Source organism: Micromys minutus (assembly GCF_963924665.1).
Source record: "Micromys minutus genome assembly, chromosome: 2".
NCBI classification, from domain to species: domain Eukaryota; kingdom Metazoa; phylum Chordata; class Mammalia; order Rodentia; family Muridae; genus Micromys; species Micromys minutus.
The window spans coordinates 66,204,616-66,223,521 of NC_137971.1; the positions used below are offsets into that span (position 1 = coordinate 66,204,616).

Here is an 18,906-nt window from a genome sequence, read left to right on the forward strand (position 1 = left end):
CCAGCTTTGACTACATAGCTAGTTAGGGACCAGCCTGGACAACATGAGATGCTGTTTCAAGACAAAACAGCAAAACTCTAATTCTGGTAGCAAAGGTAGACTGTCTTTACTCCCAAGGGAGGCTAGGAGCAAGAACAAGAACCAAGTATGTATTCTCTCTGGGCACAAGAGCCCACTTCTCTGAGAGTGATTGGTATGGGGATAGGCCATCCTCACAGCCCTGGCTTGGCTTGTACACTAGATAGCCATGTCTGGTCCTCTTTTCCTAGTCTGCTTTGTTGCTTTCCTCTGTTCAGAGGGCTTTTCCTTCTCATGTTCTAAGATTAGCCACCATCGCTGGAAAGCATCCCAGACATTTACCCTGGAGCACTGAACTCCCCCAGCTCCTGCCCATTCACCTACTACAGGCCAAGAACCTGTTCTTGTTTCCAGAGGAACCATCTCCTTAGGCCAGGCCAACTTTCTTTCCCAGCCTACTCTAAATCCTGGAGACCAGAGAAGACAGGATAGTGGTTACTGAGGGAATAAGACAGTATATATAGGTATAGAGTGCATACTTGTCCTCAAACTATGCACAGTCTTCTACTTCTGCACAGCCTCATTAGAGGGCTGGAACTATGGTATTTGCCCATTCTGAAATTGGTGGCCACATTAGGCCTTGTATCCAGTTACCTAGGTACAGGGAATCCTCATAGTTCTTATTAGGCTAATCTGACACTTTGGCCTCAACAGCTCCAAACCAGGGTCTCTGGCTGGCCACAGAGTAGCTGAAGTCTGGTGTCTTTTGTCCTGGGAAGATATGTGTACCATAGGGACTTCTGTGCCTGGGGATCCTCAGACTTGAAATTGTGGCTGCCTTGGCATCTCTGAGTGCCTGTCTCTGTTGCACTGTTCCCTTCTTCTTTTCATCTTTTTAGACCCAAATTCTTCTCAGTTTCCTGCTGCTGGGTCTTACTGAGTTCTTTTTGAGAGGCAGGCATGATATAATGCTTATTCTTGGTATTTGGTATGAGCATCTCCCCTTCACACTGTGGCTTTCTGTGTGCTGTGTCAGCAAAGGGGAAAAGTGGCTCAGTTGTTTTAGGCAGCAACCTTTGAAGAAAGTTATGAGAACCATGAGTAAGGCCTGGCATTTCTGTGTTTGCTAGCTTCTTCTTTGGAGCCATAATTAGGTCTCTATAGAAGTCCAGGCCTTCTTCAGTCAGACAGATGTCCCTAAAACCTCAATTTGATTTCCAGCTATTGTCTTTCCTTCCAGAACCTGATTCCAGAGGCTTCTCTTGTGACGGGAACTGTCTCATTGAGACTGAACCTCGGTGGGTTTAGACACAAAGAGGGAGACGTGCTAAAAGGAAGCGTGCTTTCGCTTCCTTCCCTGCAGACCTCAGCCTGTAGTTGAGCTCACTCTTGCAGATTCCAGAAGTCTCTGGAGGCCTCACAGCCAGAGTCCCTTTGACTTGGCACAGTGATTTGCTTATCCCCTCTTTTTGTTCTGGGAAGAGAGGATTTGAAGAGTTAGAAGTCAGCTACAGGAATGGGAATGGCATGTGCCAGTGGGAATTTTATTGTATTCTTGGTAGACAGAGAATAGGAAGGCTTATGTCAGCTTTGAGCCAGAAACTCCTGGATGCCATTTTGTCCAAAGTGAAATCCTTAGGCAAACCTGCCTGGGGTCAACATGTGTTATGCCCTTATACCCAGGGAGCTGTTAAGGATGAGATGTTCCAGTACTGCTTCACTTCAGAAATAGGACTCAGAAAACAAGTCAGGGCCGTGGTCCCAACATGGGATCCAACATGGAGCCACTCCTCCCTCCCTCTCTCTCTCTCTCTCTCTAAAGATGTATATAGATGTTTTGCTAGCATGTATGTGTGTGTACCATGTACATGCCTGGTGTCCATGAGGGACCAAAGAAAGTGTATCCTTGGGACTAGAGTTAAAGATGGTTGCAAACCAATTAGGTGCTAGGATTGAACCCTAGTCCGATGGAAGAGCAGCCAGTGCTTTTAGCTGAGCTATTTCTAACCTTAGGGTTCTCCATTTGACAGAGGCCATCTCCAATTAGCTCAAACAGAATGAATGCTGCTTGGATAGAGGTGGAAACCCACAGGCCTTAGAAGAGGATGTAGATCATACACAGAAGGGGCAGGGCCAGGATGCCGAGACCAACTCGGACCTCCCTTGGCCCTCCACCCCTATCAGTGAGATGAGCAGACCTTGAGCTCGCCCCTAACAAGGCACAGGAGGCTGTACTTTGCTTCCTGCTTGTACATGTGAAGCCCCAAACCCTCATTTGGGACACTTGTATGTCAGTAGTGCACATTCACTGTGCCAGCCTTCCTTCCTGTTCTCTCAGCTTTCTGTGGTCCTTATCTTGGTGTAGCTACCTAGGAACCACTCACATGGATGTTGTCCTTGCGCCTGGGCACCCCTGAGCACCGTGCTTCCCTTGACAGGCAAGGCAACCTGGCAGGAAGCCGTCTCCATTCCTGCTCAGCCCTTTCCTGGAGAGTAAGGGGCCTCTCTGGGTTCTGTAGGCTTCTGCATTGGTTGTGTGGGTGTCACAGTCCTCATGACAGGCTCTCCTGTGTTTGTCACCTGGTCTCCATTGGGTAACTTTGGTGTGGCTTTCAGCTGCATATCCTGCAAGCGTTAGCCGTGTTAGCTGCAATGGAGGCGGGCACAGCCCCTTTGAACTCTTTCTAGATATTTCAGGTGGCTATAGATAGTTATATACCAGAGGGTAACCTGACCTGGTAGTTAAGGATTGTTTTAAGCCAAGAAGAGGCCTGGAAAAGGGTTGTTTATCATCAGTAACCTTGTCTGTCAACACTGGCCAAGGCGTTCCTCTGGAAACTGTCTGACCTCTACTCACCTTAACACACACAGTCTGTACACCCACCCCATGTCCCATCTCTCTGTAATGTAATGAGTTGTCTGTGTGACCATGTTTTCTGGGAGGTTTGAGCCCTTCTCTTCTGTGTCCTCAAGTCTGGAAAGGGCCATCCTGCCCAGTAAACCCCTATGGGATAAATGTACTGCTCGCCAAGTGCAAAGGTACCCCAAGTTGGGCACTGGGATGGGGGAGGAAGCTGGTACCAGGCGCTTGCTGTCTTATCTGAGTGGGCCAGGTGTTGCTAGTCGGGCCCCACCCTCCTCCTGGGACTTTGTGAGCCAACCCAGGCTCCCACCCACTTCTCACCCTAGAAGCCCTGCCTCTTTTTGTCATGTGGTTGAGCCTAGGGTTCCTCTCAAAAGATACAACCCTGTGTAACAAGCTGAGAACTTCATTTCCATTTATGACCAACCCCTAGCACAGCCTGAATACAGATAACTGTCAATTCCTGTATACTGAGCATACTGTAACTGAATGTGAGGTAGCCAGTCCCTGGAATGCTTGAGGCAGACCTTCTTCTCAGGGTCTGGACTAGGACACTGCTCCTCACTCACTGAGTAGGCAACTTGACATAGATGCCAGATACACAAGAGCTCCCAGAATAGTCTGTGCTCACTTAACTGTCTAGCTGTGAATCCTTGGCTTCCTTTTCATCTTTATTCAGCTGAGGTAGGTGTGGATTGTGAGGGAAGACAAAAAGAGTGGAGTGGGAAGCCCTGTGGATGGAAAGTGCCCAGGAATTGAAAGCCATAGCTCCCAGGCTGAGACCTGGCGGAACCAGTGAGTGCCTTAGGCTTCCGAGGATGATTGACAGCTTCACTATGACCATAAGCAGCTGCGAGGCATCAGCCATCATTCCTTTCTGGGTCGACAAAGAGATGCTGTCTCTGTATCGCCTGGGGAGCCACCAGGGAGTAGTCGCACCACTCTATAATCCTAGGAGGGCCACCTCTCCAAGTCTCTTTCCAGCCCCTAAAAAGTTTGGGTTCTATCATTGCATCAAACTTACCCATATCCCTTTGTGGAGAGATTTCCTCTTGCCAGTAGTCACAGGCATTTTGTGTGCCTCAAAAGCCTTTTGGTCTGCTCAGTCTGTGACTCTGGAGCCTTGAGGCAAAGGCCAAGCTCAGTCCTGTCCAGATGTGGCCTCTTAGGTTACTTTCTTCCTTTACTCAACCTGCTGCTGCCCAAGGGCAGATCCCCCTGCAAACCCTCTCCTGATGATATGAAAAGTGAATAGCTTTTCTGCTTGTTTTCAGCACACGCCAAAGATGAGTCAAGGACCTACTCTCCTCTCCTGTGGAATTATGGGTAAGTAGTTACACATTATGGACATCTTCTTTTAGTCCTTCCAGCCAGGTGAAACCTCAGAGGAGCCCTGGAGAGACTCTCTTCTGTGGTTTTACCTACTTCAGTCCCCAGCAGGGTTGGAATAGACCAACAGGGTGCTGGGCATGAGGTACGGGGGCACTGGTGTGTGGTTTACTGGCACCATTTCCAACCCTAGCATTGAGTTCTGGCTGATTAATAAGTAATTCATGGTGATCTTTTTTTTTTCACTCAGAAAATCTATTGTAGGACAGGAAATAAAAATCCTTTAAAGTCTAGTAATTCTCAGTGATAGTTCCTGTTGATGTGTGTGTGTGTGTGTGTGTGTGTGTGTGTGTGTGTGTGTGTGTGAGAGAGAGAGAGAGAGAGAGAGAGAGAGAGAGAGAGAGAGAGAGGGAGAGGGAGAGGGAGGGAGGGAGAGAAAAAGAGAGAGAGGAGGAGAGATAGGGATTTGAATTTTTTACATAACCAAGTATACCATGAACATAGAATTATATGGTAATTCCTGTAGTCTACAGATGACTCAGATCCTGTATCTTAATGCTGTGTAGTATTGCGCTGTGTGCCATGCATGGATGTGCTATGGGATGTAATTCTTACAGTCATGGGGTAAAGTGGCCGTTAAATTTTCAGTTGTAATATACAGGGGTTTTTCTCAGTCTGAGTTTTTGTCTTTTGTCTTATTTCTCAGGATAGTTCTAGAAAAGAAACTAGAGAGACCAGAGGTCAGGGCCCTTTTTAAGGTTCTTGGTTTATTATTTGGCAGATGTCCCAGCAAATAAGCCCTTTGGTCTGATGTTTCTGTGCACATGTGATGCTGTTTCTTGTAAAGAGAAAAAAAGGATGGTTGCATTGGTTACATGCATTTTGCATTGGCCTGCAGATGGATCCTGTGGTGTCTAGGTTGGATTGGAGACCAGCCCTCAGTGATGGAATAGCTACAGTGGGCTTTCAGTCTCGGTGCCTCAATCTCCTTCTCTAACTTCAAGGCACTTCCCATAGACGAGACTGTGAATGCAGTGGAGACCTGTCATGTTGGACTCTACCACACACATCGTTTGCAGCTTCAGAGGCAGGCAGGTGCTTGCTCATGCTAGGGGAAACTGAGGCCCACTGACTCTCTGAACCATCTCTTATGAAAAATACAATTAGGCCAGTAACAGAGAAGGACAATTATTTTCTTTTCAGTACATGGTATAGCGTGGGGGAAATGGTAGATGTCTTATTTGATACTACTACCCAAAGGACATCCAAACAGGGAGATCATCTGGGTGACACATTTCTGTGGCCTACTCTCACATGACCATTGGTGGTTAGTGGCTTTTCTCTTCCACCACCACCGTCCCATGGTGAAAATTCCTACTGTACTTCTGCACCCTGGAACAGGTTCACAATTGAGCTGCCTTCCTTTATCTTGGGGATCAGTTATGAATGTCCAACTTTTACCCCAAACTCAGCTCCAACAGAGTCAGACCAGGAACCTGTCATAAGGATGGTGGCCTCCATTTTAAGACTGTTCAGTTAGGTTTCTCTGGCCTTCCAGTATACTAAAGCTGACTCTAATGGGTCTGGTCTGTGACAGGTCTTGTAAGAACTGAACCTCTTAACTTTTCTGAGCCTTGGTTTCCTCATAGCAGAGTGGGCTTGTGAAGGCAGCCTTAGACGGTTTGTGACAAGAGCAGCAGGGGAGAGCACAGAGCAGAAGGAGTTTCAAAGGACTGGGACTACAGTGGCTTCCTTTGGGAGTGGGTGTGACAGAGTTGTCCGAAGGGCCAGAGTAAAGGCTTGGGGAAAGATGCAAGTGAACAGCACCTCAAGGTGTTCAGGGCCCTCTGGCTGCCTGAGTCTCTGGAGCCCAATGCCTGTTTTCTATCCAGGGTGGCACAGGGCTTAGAGAAAGTGCCAAACTGTATTTACAGGCAGTCTCTATTCAACCAGCTCCCCACTGGCTCTCTCCTGCAGGCCAGCGCTCAGTTAGAGTAGATGCAGGGATAACACCTACGGTTGGAACAGCAGCATGCCTGTACACTCTGGCTGTCCAGCTCCATGATCCTTGTCCGTCTGCTGCTCAGCTTCCTTGACTCAGGAGGTCCATGTCCTGTGTCACAACATGCCTTACCAGGACTTTCATTCACCACAGGTGGTTATAGGGGCTTCTCATAGATTTTTATTGAGTGTTTAGCATGTGCTAGACACTTAGTACAGGGCAGAATGAAAAGGACCCTGTCTTAGCCACAAGGACCATTATGTCTAGTAGAGGAGAAAGAGCCAAAGACAGTAAATTCTGTGTGCCAAAATTGGGGAGGCCAGTAGAACCACTTTCCCCATTCCTTGATCTTTTCTTCAGGCAAAGTATAGCTGCTCTAGGTAGGAGGTCCTTCCACCTTCTGTCTCATTCCAACAGCTTTGGAGCCAGAGGTCTCAGCAGCCAGAGGCCTTCCTGCTTCCTTATGGGTTGGAGCAGGTAGCTTCTATCAGCTCTCCAGCCCACTTACTCTGAATGGTGGAGTTTCTGGGCTCATCTTGTGCAGTCACTGTGGCTCCCTGGGAGTCGCACCCTAGGCAGAGAGATTTCATCTTGGGTGTGCCTGCTTTTTATTAGCAGGGAAGAGAACACCTGGAGGGCTGGCCAGACTTTTCAAGAGGGTTTTGGCCCTTCCAGGGCTGGACAATGTAGAGCAAAGATAAAATGCCAATGATCATAATCACCACCCCAGCCCCAGCTCCTGAAGACAAAGGCTCTGTGACTCAGGGTTTTCCCTCCTAACTCCATCCCCAAGGGCCCTAGCTGGGAACCGGTGTGGGGAGTTTCCTAGGTACTCTGAAGGAAGGCCCAGCAAGTGCATCAGGGCTCAGAGAGCAGCTCTGGGTTGCTGCTGCTTCACAGAATGCTGTACTTTCGGGTGGCTAAGCCACCCAGGTATCCACTTATAGTCCAACAGTAGAGTCAAGTGTTCTTAACAATGTATGCTTTGCTTTATTTATTTTTTTTAAAGTACCTCATTCTTGTGATTTTTGACTGGATACCAGACCTTTCCCTACTCTTGTACCCCACCTCAATTTGGGAACGTGATACAGAGTATTTTTACACTTTTCTAAAGTGAGGGAAAGAAAAGAAATCCAGGTTAGGTGTGGATGGAAAAAGACACAGGACAAAACAAAGCCCAACCCTGTCCACTTGCTCAGTACCCAGTTGAAGGGTCCTTCTTAAAGTGCCAGGCCAGGTCCTTCTAGCAGAAAACAGTGTTCCATTCTCACCTCCAGATCTTTCCCACCCACCTCTGTGCCAAGACAGAATTTCCAGGGAGGCATCTACTCATGATATGAGTTGTGTGGCAGCTCCCAGCCTGCCATCTGGGCCGAGAGCAGCGCCCTTCCTTACATCTACTTCATCTGGGCCGAGAGCAGCGCCCTCCCTTACATCTACTTTGGTGTATTCAGGAAGTATGGGAGGAATGTCCTCCTGGGTCCAGTGAACATGGAGCCTGAGCCTGGGACCCTCCAGGAGATGCTTGTTCATGATTACTTGGGGTCACATGTGTGCTGCTGCCGCCGCCACTACCTTCTTCCTCCTCCTCCTCCTCTTTCTCTTTCTGATACAACAGGAAAACTGGAGTGAATGCAGGCCCCATTCATTACCTCTGGCTAATTGCCGCCATTAAATGAGCCCTATTTCATCAGGACAGTAGACACCACATACTCCATCTTTCTCACCACTCAGGCCAGGGGATTAGAAATCACATAAAATGTGAGAAAGTGAGAGCAACACCAATTATTCCCAAAAGGCCACTAGGAAAAATCATGTAAATACAAGTCAGTGGACAGAGAACAAGACAATTCATATGCTTAAAAAAAAAAAAAAAAAAGGATGAAAACCCATAATTACTTCAGGAGTTATGGTAATAAATTATTTATTAATGTAAATTATTTCACAGGCAAGGAACATAGAGGAAACTTGAGCAGAAGGATCATACATTATGTATAAAAAGAAATTGTAAAAACATTAGAGCGGCCGACTTGTGCCGCTCTACTTCAGGTTTGTCAGCATTTTAATTATAAGCCTCACTTTCTGTGTTTAATTACTCGGCTGTTAACGTCTACTCTGTACATAAGAGGGTTGTTCCCCAGGGCACACTCTGAATGGAGTTCCTCGGGAAACCAGTTGTCTGTGCTGAGCTGCATAGGGCTAAAAGATTTCATGTTGAGATTCTCTTAACTCAGCCTTAGTTGATCACTAAAAGTGGCCTGTGATTGTACCTGTGCGGAGAAGCTGGCATTCGGGGCTAGACAGTTTCTATTACATTCAGATGACCAAAACAAACAGAAAAACACCACTAGCAATACTAGTATTACTCAGTCCAGGTTTTTGTGTTATTCTGATCGTGATCCTTAAGCCAGGACCTCCTAGAAGAAATTGCTTATGGACTAATACAGACTATTACGTGATTTGTTTCCAGTGAGAAAGTACTTCCACATACATGTGTCTGCTTAAAAAAAAAAAAACCAAAAACTTTTTTACAGTTTGAATTTATCTTTGTTGTGGTTACATATGTACGTGATTTTTAAAATCCATACAGGATGCTTTTCAGCTCATGTACCGTTTATTGGTTCCAGACAGTATGTGTGGGATGAAGTACAGAATGGAAGATAGAGTTGGTACATGACAGCTGTTTGTAGTGACTAGTGAGTCTCCTGGGCGCCCTCTCACAAAGGCAGGGGGGAGGGGGTGGCCAGGCAGTGGTGTCATAGGCCAGGGAATGGCTACTGCACTATCTTTGGATGTTGGTCTCTTGAGTGGAAAAGGATGGGCAGTGGGCAAGTCAGGAACATCCTGTCCTAGTCGCAAGAATATGGCTGTAGGACCACAGAGCATGTTCAGGTCTGCTGTTTGCCAACTGGGTGTGCCGAGAGGATACATGGCGCTGTTCTGAAGCCCAGTTCCACCAGTGGGCAGGGATTGCTGTGAAGGCCCGGGACATAAACTGTTGCTTAGATCACATGTCCATGTTCTCTCTCAGCTTCAACAAGGGCCCTGATGTGTAGGTGACACATCTGTTGGCAGCTTTCTGAAGGGCTGCCCTTGCTGCCAGTCCCTCATCTAATACAAATGCAGCTGGCCTTGGTGTGTGTGTGTGTGGTTTAGAGAACTGTCTGTCTCACATGCACTATATGTACCCCAAACATGAAGGGATCAAAAAATAGCCAGATTGCCCTTCCCAGCCCTTTGAAATGTTGCTGTTATAGAGACTGCTCGTTTACTGACATTTGTAAGTACTCCTGGGGTCTTGCGGGAGGAGATGAAGGCTCTTGTCAAGGTTTAAAGGGTTGTCAGGCCTCCACACCACCTTGTACAAATGGAGAAACAGAGGTCTGTGCCTTCAACATTCAGGGTGGTACAGTTTTTATATCTTAGTGGTCTCAGCCCTCACCCTTTTTTTTTTTTTTTTTTTTTTGGCAAGACCACAGGCTTGCCCAGAGCAATGAAAGCTGCTATTTGCAGTCCCCGCCCTACTAATGAGGCAAAGGCCCTGGTAGCTATTCTACACCCTTATCTTTGTCCCTCCCTTTACAGCCCCACAGGTCAGCCTTCCTGTTTATCCAGATGAGACTGAGCGAGATGTCCACCTTCAGCCGTCCTAACCCTTTGTCTGTATGAGGTCCTTGTGAAATGAACTTGGTGTCTTGTGTGACTGTCCCTAAGACATGGCAGGGCCAAAGGCTAAAGGAGAGAAGCCTAGGAGCCTTTCTCCCTGACTCAGCTTCTAGTAAGTTTCCATTCTGGTGACAGACTCTAAACTTCATTAAAAGGAGATGAGAAAGCCAGATGTGATGACTGTGATTCCATTATCTGAGAGGCTCAGGCAGAGGATTGTAGCAGGTTCAAATCCAGTCTGGGTTTCAATATGAGTTTCAAGTCAGCCTGAGCTATAGAGCCAGACTCTGGTTTTTAAAAAATAAAAACTAAACCAAACAACTAACCAGTAAGACCTTGGGGGAAGCTCAGGTTATTGCCTAGCTTGTCCTTTGATGTCCTTGTCAACAGATCAGTTTAGCAAAGCTGCCTTTAGAAAGACACCAGGTTCTCTGGAGTCTCAACACTTAAAGGTTTGGTGAGCTTCTGCCCCAAACAGGCAGTCTTTGCAGCCCTGAGGCCAAGTTAGCACACCACAACTGTGGCAGCGGTGGGGGAGTCAATACATAACTGCACCTCCCTGTCAGCACAAGTAGACAGGTATGAAATCCAGGAATGAGTCAACGACAGGTCTGGCTGGTGACTTGCTTGCTGGGCTTTTGAAGGCTGCAAGAATCAGATTTCTTGAGTCTGTATGTAACTACGTATCTAAAAACCTCATTGTGTTATGACTGTATCACTTTAAGAGAATATCAAAAACATAGCACTGAGATCTCCAGGGCTGTAAAACTCCTCTATCTTTTGAACATAAGAAGTCTTATAGTCCCCCAAGAATCTGGGCCCCTGGGAATTTCCCAGTCTAAGTGCAGAAATGGAAACAAGAACATTTGAGGTCAAATGCTATTTGTGTTCCTTCAAGTGCTTTTCTTTCTTAAAGTTCAAAGTCTGTGTACCCAGCAGCCTCTCCTCTCTGTGGCCAGGACAGCACTGGGTCCTGTAAATGTAAACCTGGAGTACGTGTTGTCTTGTCGTTGTCTCTCAAAGAGTAGCTGGTCAGAAACTTCAGGCTTAGTCCTTGAGCCTCAGCTTTGGAAGGGATTTTGATCACGTGGTTTATTTGTGGAAGAGCTGGGCCTGTGGTATATTCTTGCCTATGTGGCTTATCCTTCCATCCACAGGCAAAGTGATATGCTGACCCCCCCCCCCCCCCACATACACATACACGTGTTTACACACATTTTTTGTTGTGTAAATTTCACACTTTGGGTGCACTGGGAACATCGAGGAGCTTTTTATGATACAATAGGAATGACATAATGTAGGCCGTGTGCTTTTTGAGGTGGAAGCTCAGGAGTTCCCACCCCGCCTGTGAAACATGGATTTCTAATGACTTGAAAAGCAAAGAGATTGTTTTCTGTAAGTTTGCTATCCCCTAATTGCCCAAAGCAGAAGCAAAACAAACCCACCAGCTTCAGTCTTAAGAATCAAATTTGTGGCAACCAAGATCCTACATCTCTATTTCCCACCTCCAAGTTCCACCTTCTCCCATCCAACATGCAATCCTGGAACCATACCTTGGAAAATCCCTAGTACAGAAAATAGTGACTCCTTCTTTAGCCGGAGTCCACCCACAGACATTGGTACCCAGGTACAGAAGGGCAGATCCCCAACAAAAACATGTTCTTCGGTGTTATCCTTTCAGAATTACACTATGGTTGCCGCTTTTGAGAAATTGCTCTGGGCACTTTGCTGAGAGATTAAAAAATGTGGAGAACTGTGATTCAAACCAAGGCCTTGCCCTTTCTAGCCCTATTAAGTGACCATTGCTCCTCCGAATCCGTGGCCTTTGTCACTCTGGAAAGAGTCCCAATTGTTTATGCAGAAGTGATAATGTTGAATGGCAGGGTGGGGGTATTCGCTGTCTTCTCAGAACTCTTTGTGCTCTATGAAGTTGGGGCTTCACACATAGGGCAGTTTGCCATTAAAAATTAGCTTCTATTCCTGTTCTTTTGTCTGGAGATCTGACCCAATGACTTGCTTTCTGGACCCTCAGAGAAGGGTGGAAACACAAGAGCTAAACATAGCTTTGATTGTTTTTACTTTTTGTATTTGTACTTTTCAAAGTGATAAGGCTAGAAACCATTAGAATCTGTGCTGCAGACAACACGAGTGGCTACATGGATGCTATCGATATGTAGCAGTGCTTTTCTTTTGCAAAGTAGCTTTCGTTTATCCCTAGCTAGTTGCCTGCCTTCTTCATACACAGCCAATCCAAGGCCCGGAATAGGGTGGAGGGTTTGTGGCCCAGCCCAGATGGAATCTGCATGTGTTGAGGATGGTAAGAAGAACTAACTCACGAACACCCACGGTCCCTACTATAATTTTTGCCTTCATTTTTGTCACCCACTTTTCTTTCATGTCCTCCCAGTCCCTGCTAGATCTGCTGTGTGGCACACTCCAGGAAGGACCATGGAGAGCCCTCCTAGTTGTACTTCAAAGCTGGTAGCCCAGCAGAATGAAGAGCAAGTGTAAACCTGCATATATAGGATCAACCTCTTCTTAGTCAATGGCTTTCCCCCACATGACCTGGACACATTCTGTCCCAAGCACCAGCTGTGGTACCACAGTGGTCCCTCACTGCTCAGTGAATTAGGCCCAAAGGTTCCTTCCTCAGCCTACCACACTCCTAAGCTCTGTGGTGTTTTCAGTGTCTTGGCCTCAAATGAAGTCATTTTCAGCAACTTCCTGAAAGTCCACAGGAGAGAACCCAGGGAAAGATGAGTTTAGACCCTGGTCCTAGAGTGGCTCCTTCCCAGAACTAAGCCAGAGCACAGCACCATAGGCTCAGCAGCCCCAGTTCTCACATGCTTATTAATAAACCTTCCTCATAGGAAATGTACAGACAAGAAAAACAAAACTAAGAAAGCATAAATTAATCAGCCATCTGACAATCAACCATTAACATTTGGTCTGTTTTCTTTTTGTTTCATGTATAGCGTAATATGTGTTGACTAAATCAGAATCGTGGGGCTCTGTACATAGCTTCTTTAGCAATGTATCTCTGGCATTTCCCTCACCAGGAACTAGTCCTTGAACCTGTACTGTTGTGTGATCTGTTTAACCTACTATAAGATATTTAATTACACCTTATTATACAACTTGCTGTCGTTTCTTATCCTTTTGATTCACTTTCCACCTTTTTTTCTTTTTAAAGATGTATTTATTTTATGTGTATGAGTACACTGTACCTCTCTTCAGACACACCAGAATAGGGTATTATATTTTTGTTACAGATGGTTGTGAGCCACCATGTGGTTGCTGAGAATTGAACTCAGGACATCTGGAAGTCAGTCCAGGCGGCAGTACTCTTAACCTCTGAGCCATCTCTCCAGCCCTCCATTTTTTTCTTTTTGTTGTTGTTTTTTGGTTTTTTTTTTTTTTTAAAGAATTACTTTTCTCCTTCTATAATAGATAGTCCAGACTCTATCTGTGTTAATTTGCATTTCTTCCCATTCTGTAACCCAGGCTGACTATGCATTCAAGGTGATCCTCCTGCCTCAGCTTCTTGGGATTAAGTTGGATTTATACCACCATGCACAGTTTATTTTATATTGCTTTTGTTTTGAGTTTGATTCACTGAACCAATGCCAAATTAAAACTACTTCAAAACATGGTAAACATTGAGTAGGGGGATGGGTCAGTGGGTAAAGTGCTTACTGCGCAAGCCTAAGGACCTTAATTCAGATCCAGAACCTACAGAAATGCTAGACAGAGCCTGGCAGTGGTGGCGCACACCTTTAATCCCAGCACTAGAGAGGTGGAGGTAGGCAGTCTGAGTTCGAGGTCAGCCTGGTCTACAGAGTTCCTCCACCCCCACCCCCCAAAATACACACATACTTGTGGGAAGGAAGAATACTCAAGAGGAAGAGAATACCAGAAGGAAATGTTTTTCACAGTCATTGAAGACGTACCTAAACAATGTAAGCAGCTGGCAAAGAGCTATTTTGGGGTCGGGGTAAGATTTATATGTGGAAGTAATTTGTCAAATTCACCTAGAGGACTAGGTATCAGAGCTGCCTCCTCAAGAAGATTCTAAGTTGAGACCTTTGGGTGTTCAGCTACACTCCTGCTTCCTTCCCAGCTGGCCTGCTACATGTCCAGTAAACCTTTCTTCTGCCTTTCCAGCTCCTGAAGCTTTCGGTATTTATAACCCTGGACAGTTTCGTCCTGTGTCCTTTGCTTGGCTTGCAGCTCCTCAGGTTGTCTGTCTCATGACTTAGCAGAGTGTCTGGGAAGAAGAAACTTTATACTAAGCCTTGGTTTTTGGCTTCCGGTTAATAGATGCCATCTTTGGTTGCATTACTCACCCCCTTGACCTAATGGACTAGGTGCTGTTTGGGTGACATTCAGTGCGCTGTGTATCTCAGTAGCCTTTGAGAAATGACCCCTGTAAGCCAGGTATGGTCATGGTGACTCACGTCTAATTGCATCACTTGGGAAGCTGAGGCAGGAGATTTATCACAGGCTCAAGTCCCTAGGCTACAGAGTAGCACCTGGTTTGGAAGAAACAGAACAGAGTGGTACTTGTAGAGCTGGGTTCACAGTTCTTGCTACATGGGGTGTGCATCACCTAGAGCTAGAGTAATCTTTTGAACCATCTACATTGTCCCTGTATCTTAAGTATCTTGAAGCAGGGTCAGTGTTAGAGTGCCTGGGTTTTCACTGTGCCTTAGAACTGAATTTCCCTGGGCAGTGTGGGTCCAAGAAGGATGCCCAGTGAGTGATCTGGATTGCTCTGGTTGTCAGTAGTCTCATTTAAATAACTTACTGTGAGCCATTTCCAGCTTTATTTCAGGTCCATTGACTGCCTGACTCAAGTTACGTTTGCCAACTAAAACGTATGTTCAGATTAGCAAAGATAGGGCTCACTGGGCAGCAGGTGCTTCTGATCTTCTTCTGAACAGAAACTTTCATCTCTTAACATTCCCAGCATGATGATTCTATAGTGGAAAAACAATAATTTGTTAAGATTTTACTGAAATAAAGTTTCAGTTCAGGGCTGGAGAGATGGCTCAGCAGTTAAGAGCACTAACTTCTCTTTCAGAGGTCCTGAGTTCAATTCCCAGCAACCACATGGTGGCTCACAACCATCTGGAATGGGATCCGATGCCCTCTTCTGATGTGTCTGAAGACAGAGACCATGTGCTCACATATATAAAATAAATAAATATTTTTTTAAAAGTTCAAGTTCAGTTCTTGCATTCCACAGTTGGGTTAGCCCATGGATTCATGCATTCAATCAGTTGACTAATCTTATATCACATTCTGCAGTCTGTGGCCTGAGGGTTACTCTTATCCATTTCACCTGCTTTACATATCCTCAGTTTCATCAAGAAATCAATTGCATATTTAAAAAGTGCTGTGACTGTCAGTGCTGATATTGTTAAATATCTTGGTAGAAGGCAAACCCCAGCCCTATTTTGACCTTGACCATCTGAAGTGGCCAAGACTCAGTGTTGATCATGGTCTTCTGCCAGTGCTAACTTACACTGCTCCCCCGACTCAGCCAGCAACCAAGGCAGAGCACAGGACAACTTCCATCAAGGGAGACAGCATGGGATGTTGGAGGGGAAACCTGGATCAGAAACCCCAGGCGCGGGTCTGGACCCCAGGCCTTGTTGTGCTTCCAACTTGGCATGTTGGGCCTTACTCGTCTTGAGCCTCAGTTTTCATCTATAAAGGTTGAGCTGGCTGATTTATGAGACCTTTCTGGTGCCAAAGTGCTATATTGCAAACAGGCTGTTTGTAAAGGAACAGAGCGCTGTTGTGAAGGCCTCTCAGACCCTATTTTCTCTTTGTATTTATGCACCAGAAAATGACAGATGGCGAGACCTGGATAGAAAATGCCCTCTTCAGATTGATCAGCCGAGCACCAGCATCTGGGAATGTCTGCCTGAAAAGTGTCAGGATGGCTCCCTGTGGCACCAGGAGGCAGTGACTGCCTGTGCAGTGACCAGCCTAATCAAAGACCTCAGCATAAACGACCACAATGGGAACCCCTCAGCTCCTCCCAGCAAACGTCAATGCCGGTCACTATCCTTCTCTGATGAGATGTCCAGTTGCCGGACGTCATGGCGGCCCTTGGGGTCCAAAGTCTGGACTCCCGTGGAGAAGAGACGATGCTACAGTGGAGGCAGTGTCCAGCGCTACTCCAATGGTGTCAGCCCCATGCAGCGGAGCTCTAGCTTCAGCCTCCCTGCCCGGGCCAATGGGCTCTCCTCACCTTGCCACCAGTCGAGCCTGCACCACCGCTTTGGGGGACAACCCTGCCAAGGAGCACCAGGCTCAGCCCACTGTGGACAGGTGGGCGAGGGCTGGAGCTCAGACCCACACCCTGTGGGAGGGGGCCGACTGGACCTGCAACGGTCCCTCTCTTGCTCACATGAGCAGTTTTCCTTCCCAGAATACTGTCCCCCCTCAGCCAACAGCACACCTGCCTCAACACCAGAGCTGGCAAGACGCTCCAGTGGGCTTGCCCGCAGCCGCTCCCAGCCGTGTGTCCTCAACGACAAGAAGATTGGTGTGAAACGGCGGCGTCCGGATGAGGTGCAGGAGCAAAGACCTTCTCTAGACCTTGCCAAGATGGCACAGGTAAGTATCCCAATAGCCTAGAATAGGCTCCAGAAGCACCTCAGTGTTTCTGGAATTCTGGTCCTGATCCAGCCAGTTCAGTGCACAGTGACACTTTCAGAAATGTTGAGTCAGTTCTGTTGTTTTGAACATAGTCTCAAAAAAAAAAAAATTTCAAGGTTTTTGTTTCTGGTTTTTTTTTTTTTTTTTTTTAATTTTAAGTATCTGGTTCTCTCCATTTAAACTGAGGCATGTTCTTTCTCTGTTAAGCCATTGCTAGTGGAACAGTAGCAGACAGATGGTGAGAGGCAGGCATTGGCTAGGAGTCCAGTGTGACCAAACACTGATTAATTCTCTTCTAGTCCTTTGCTGGTACCTCCTCTCCTGGAACCCACACACAGTGTTCAGTATCACTTGGATTATGCTGATCCCTACATCAGGGCCATGGGCAATGGCTTTAAAGAAGGTGGGAAACGATCATTCCCTTTGATTGAACTGTCAAACAGTTGGACTACTCAGAAATTGTTATTCTGCAACTGTCGCTAGCACTGGTTGTGGGAGGAGCCTTTGCCACGTGCTCCCATTCCTTTGTCGTTGTCCTCTTTGTCTTGGAGTTCAGCATTGTACCAGCACTTCTCTTGGGTACTTATGTGAGGGAGATGGGCTTGGAGTTAGACACCATCATCAGGACAGTTGTCAGAGCCTGAGGGCTGACTGCATTTGGTGCCTGCTATGGAGGCCATAGGATGTGACCAAGATGGTGAAGCCTATGCTGTGTGTGACATAGGTCCTTGAGACCATTAACTGCAGGATGGATGGCTGTGGTGGGCAAAACATGGCACTGTTAGCTCTGTGCCTACCTGGGAGAGCTGCATACTCAGTGCTGTGGTGCGAATATCAGTTTTGGGTGTTATATATAAAAACATTGATTATTGTTTGGTTTGAGGAAATGAAGATCTGTTTGCTAATGAGGAAGTGTTCTCAGGCAAATTGACCAACTTCTTCAGGCCATGGGCAGACCCAAGGTAGGCAGGCTCATAGTGCCTGTTCTATATCAGGCAGGTATATCCAGCAAGCAGTCTTCAGTTTCCATACTACACAGACATGCACACATGCATGCATGTACACACACATGCATAGATGTGTATACACAAACACAAATGCACACACACTTCTGCAGTAGAACTTTCTACTTAGAACAAAGCTGTTTCTATGCATGGGATTACCTTTTGTTCTTTTAATTCTCCAAGCCTGTCAGTCTACCACTGAAGACAAGGTATCCTTATCTTTGATGGTTTCAGAGTCCACAATTTTGAGCCAGTTTCACATATGAGTCCAGTACATGTCTAGGACAGTTGGATACAAGTTGGTGATGTGCTTGTGCCCATGGGTCAGCCTGGGACAGAGTTTCTGCCCCCTTCCATGTCCAGGTTCCATGACTTCTATCTTGGCTCCAACCAGAGTCCCTTCCTCCTTTCTGTGTGAGAGAACTTTCTGGCTTACCCCCTGGGACTGTAACTGAACACATATGTTGGATGCCAAGAGGAAGTTTCTATCTCTAGGTAGACTGCAATAAGTTGAAGGGAAACAGCATTTAGGTGACTTCTAAAGAAGACACAGAGCCCTAAGTTCTGGGTGTGATACATAGCCTCAGTTGACTTTTTAACACCAAGGCTGTTTTCTTAGTGCACAAGCCAGAGAGGTAATAAAAGCAGCTTACATGTGTTATTAGATCTCACTAGCCACAAGCTGGAGTAACAGTACTGCATTGTGGGAGACATTTTCTGGCCTTACATACATAGACACCATTTAAAATACATTGCTTGGTAGGGTTGTGCCCAAATGTATGGATTGCCTCATCAGTTCCAGGCAGGCCTCCAAAATCCAGGAAGGTGTACTGGAGCCTGAGAAAGCCACCCTGGTTCTGCCTGTCGCCTTGATTGGCTGCTTGACCATGTAGGTGGGACAAAGCTCAGGGAAAGGAGAAAATGCCCTGGGAATGCCCACCCTATGCATTAGAGGTTAGACCCTGAGGATGGAGTTTGTGGATCCTGACCCATGTCCCATCAAACATCTATTTCTGGCCAGCCCTCTCTCCATGGGACTCAGTGGTTCTGCCTGTTTCGGCTCTCCATGCAGTAGTAATCAGTCTCAGTAAGTAGGCCTTACTTACCCGGGGCCTGATAGTCACTGAGACAGTCCTTAAGTGTCTGTAAAGAGTCCTGAGTTAGGGGCCTAGAGAGATGTCTCAGTGTTTAAGTACATTTGTTGTTGTAGAGGACATGGGTCTGGCTCCCAGCACCTACACGGTGGCTTAGAACTGCCTATAACTCCAGTTCCAAAGGGTCTGATATCCTCTTTTGGCCTCTAGGAACATCAGGCATGCATGTAATAGGCATATATACATCTAGGCAAAACA

General features: G+C 46.6%; 1 protein-coding gene across 1 annotated transcript in view; it reads left to right on the plus strand.

Moving 5' to 3' along the window:
- The window catches only part of FAM53B (family with sequence similarity 53 member B), a 63,442-nt gene that overhangs the window by 3,281 nt on the left and 41,255 nt on the right, over positions 1-18,906 (plus strand). Inside the window, exons 2-3 of the mRNA XM_080912010.1 lie at positions 4,156-4,207; positions 15,730-16,508. Of these exons, the coding sequence (XP_080768136.1) occupies positions 4,156-4,207; positions 15,730-16,508 (831 nt within the window). The remainder of the gene's footprint in view (positions 1-4,155; positions 4,208-15,729; positions 16,509-18,906) is intronic.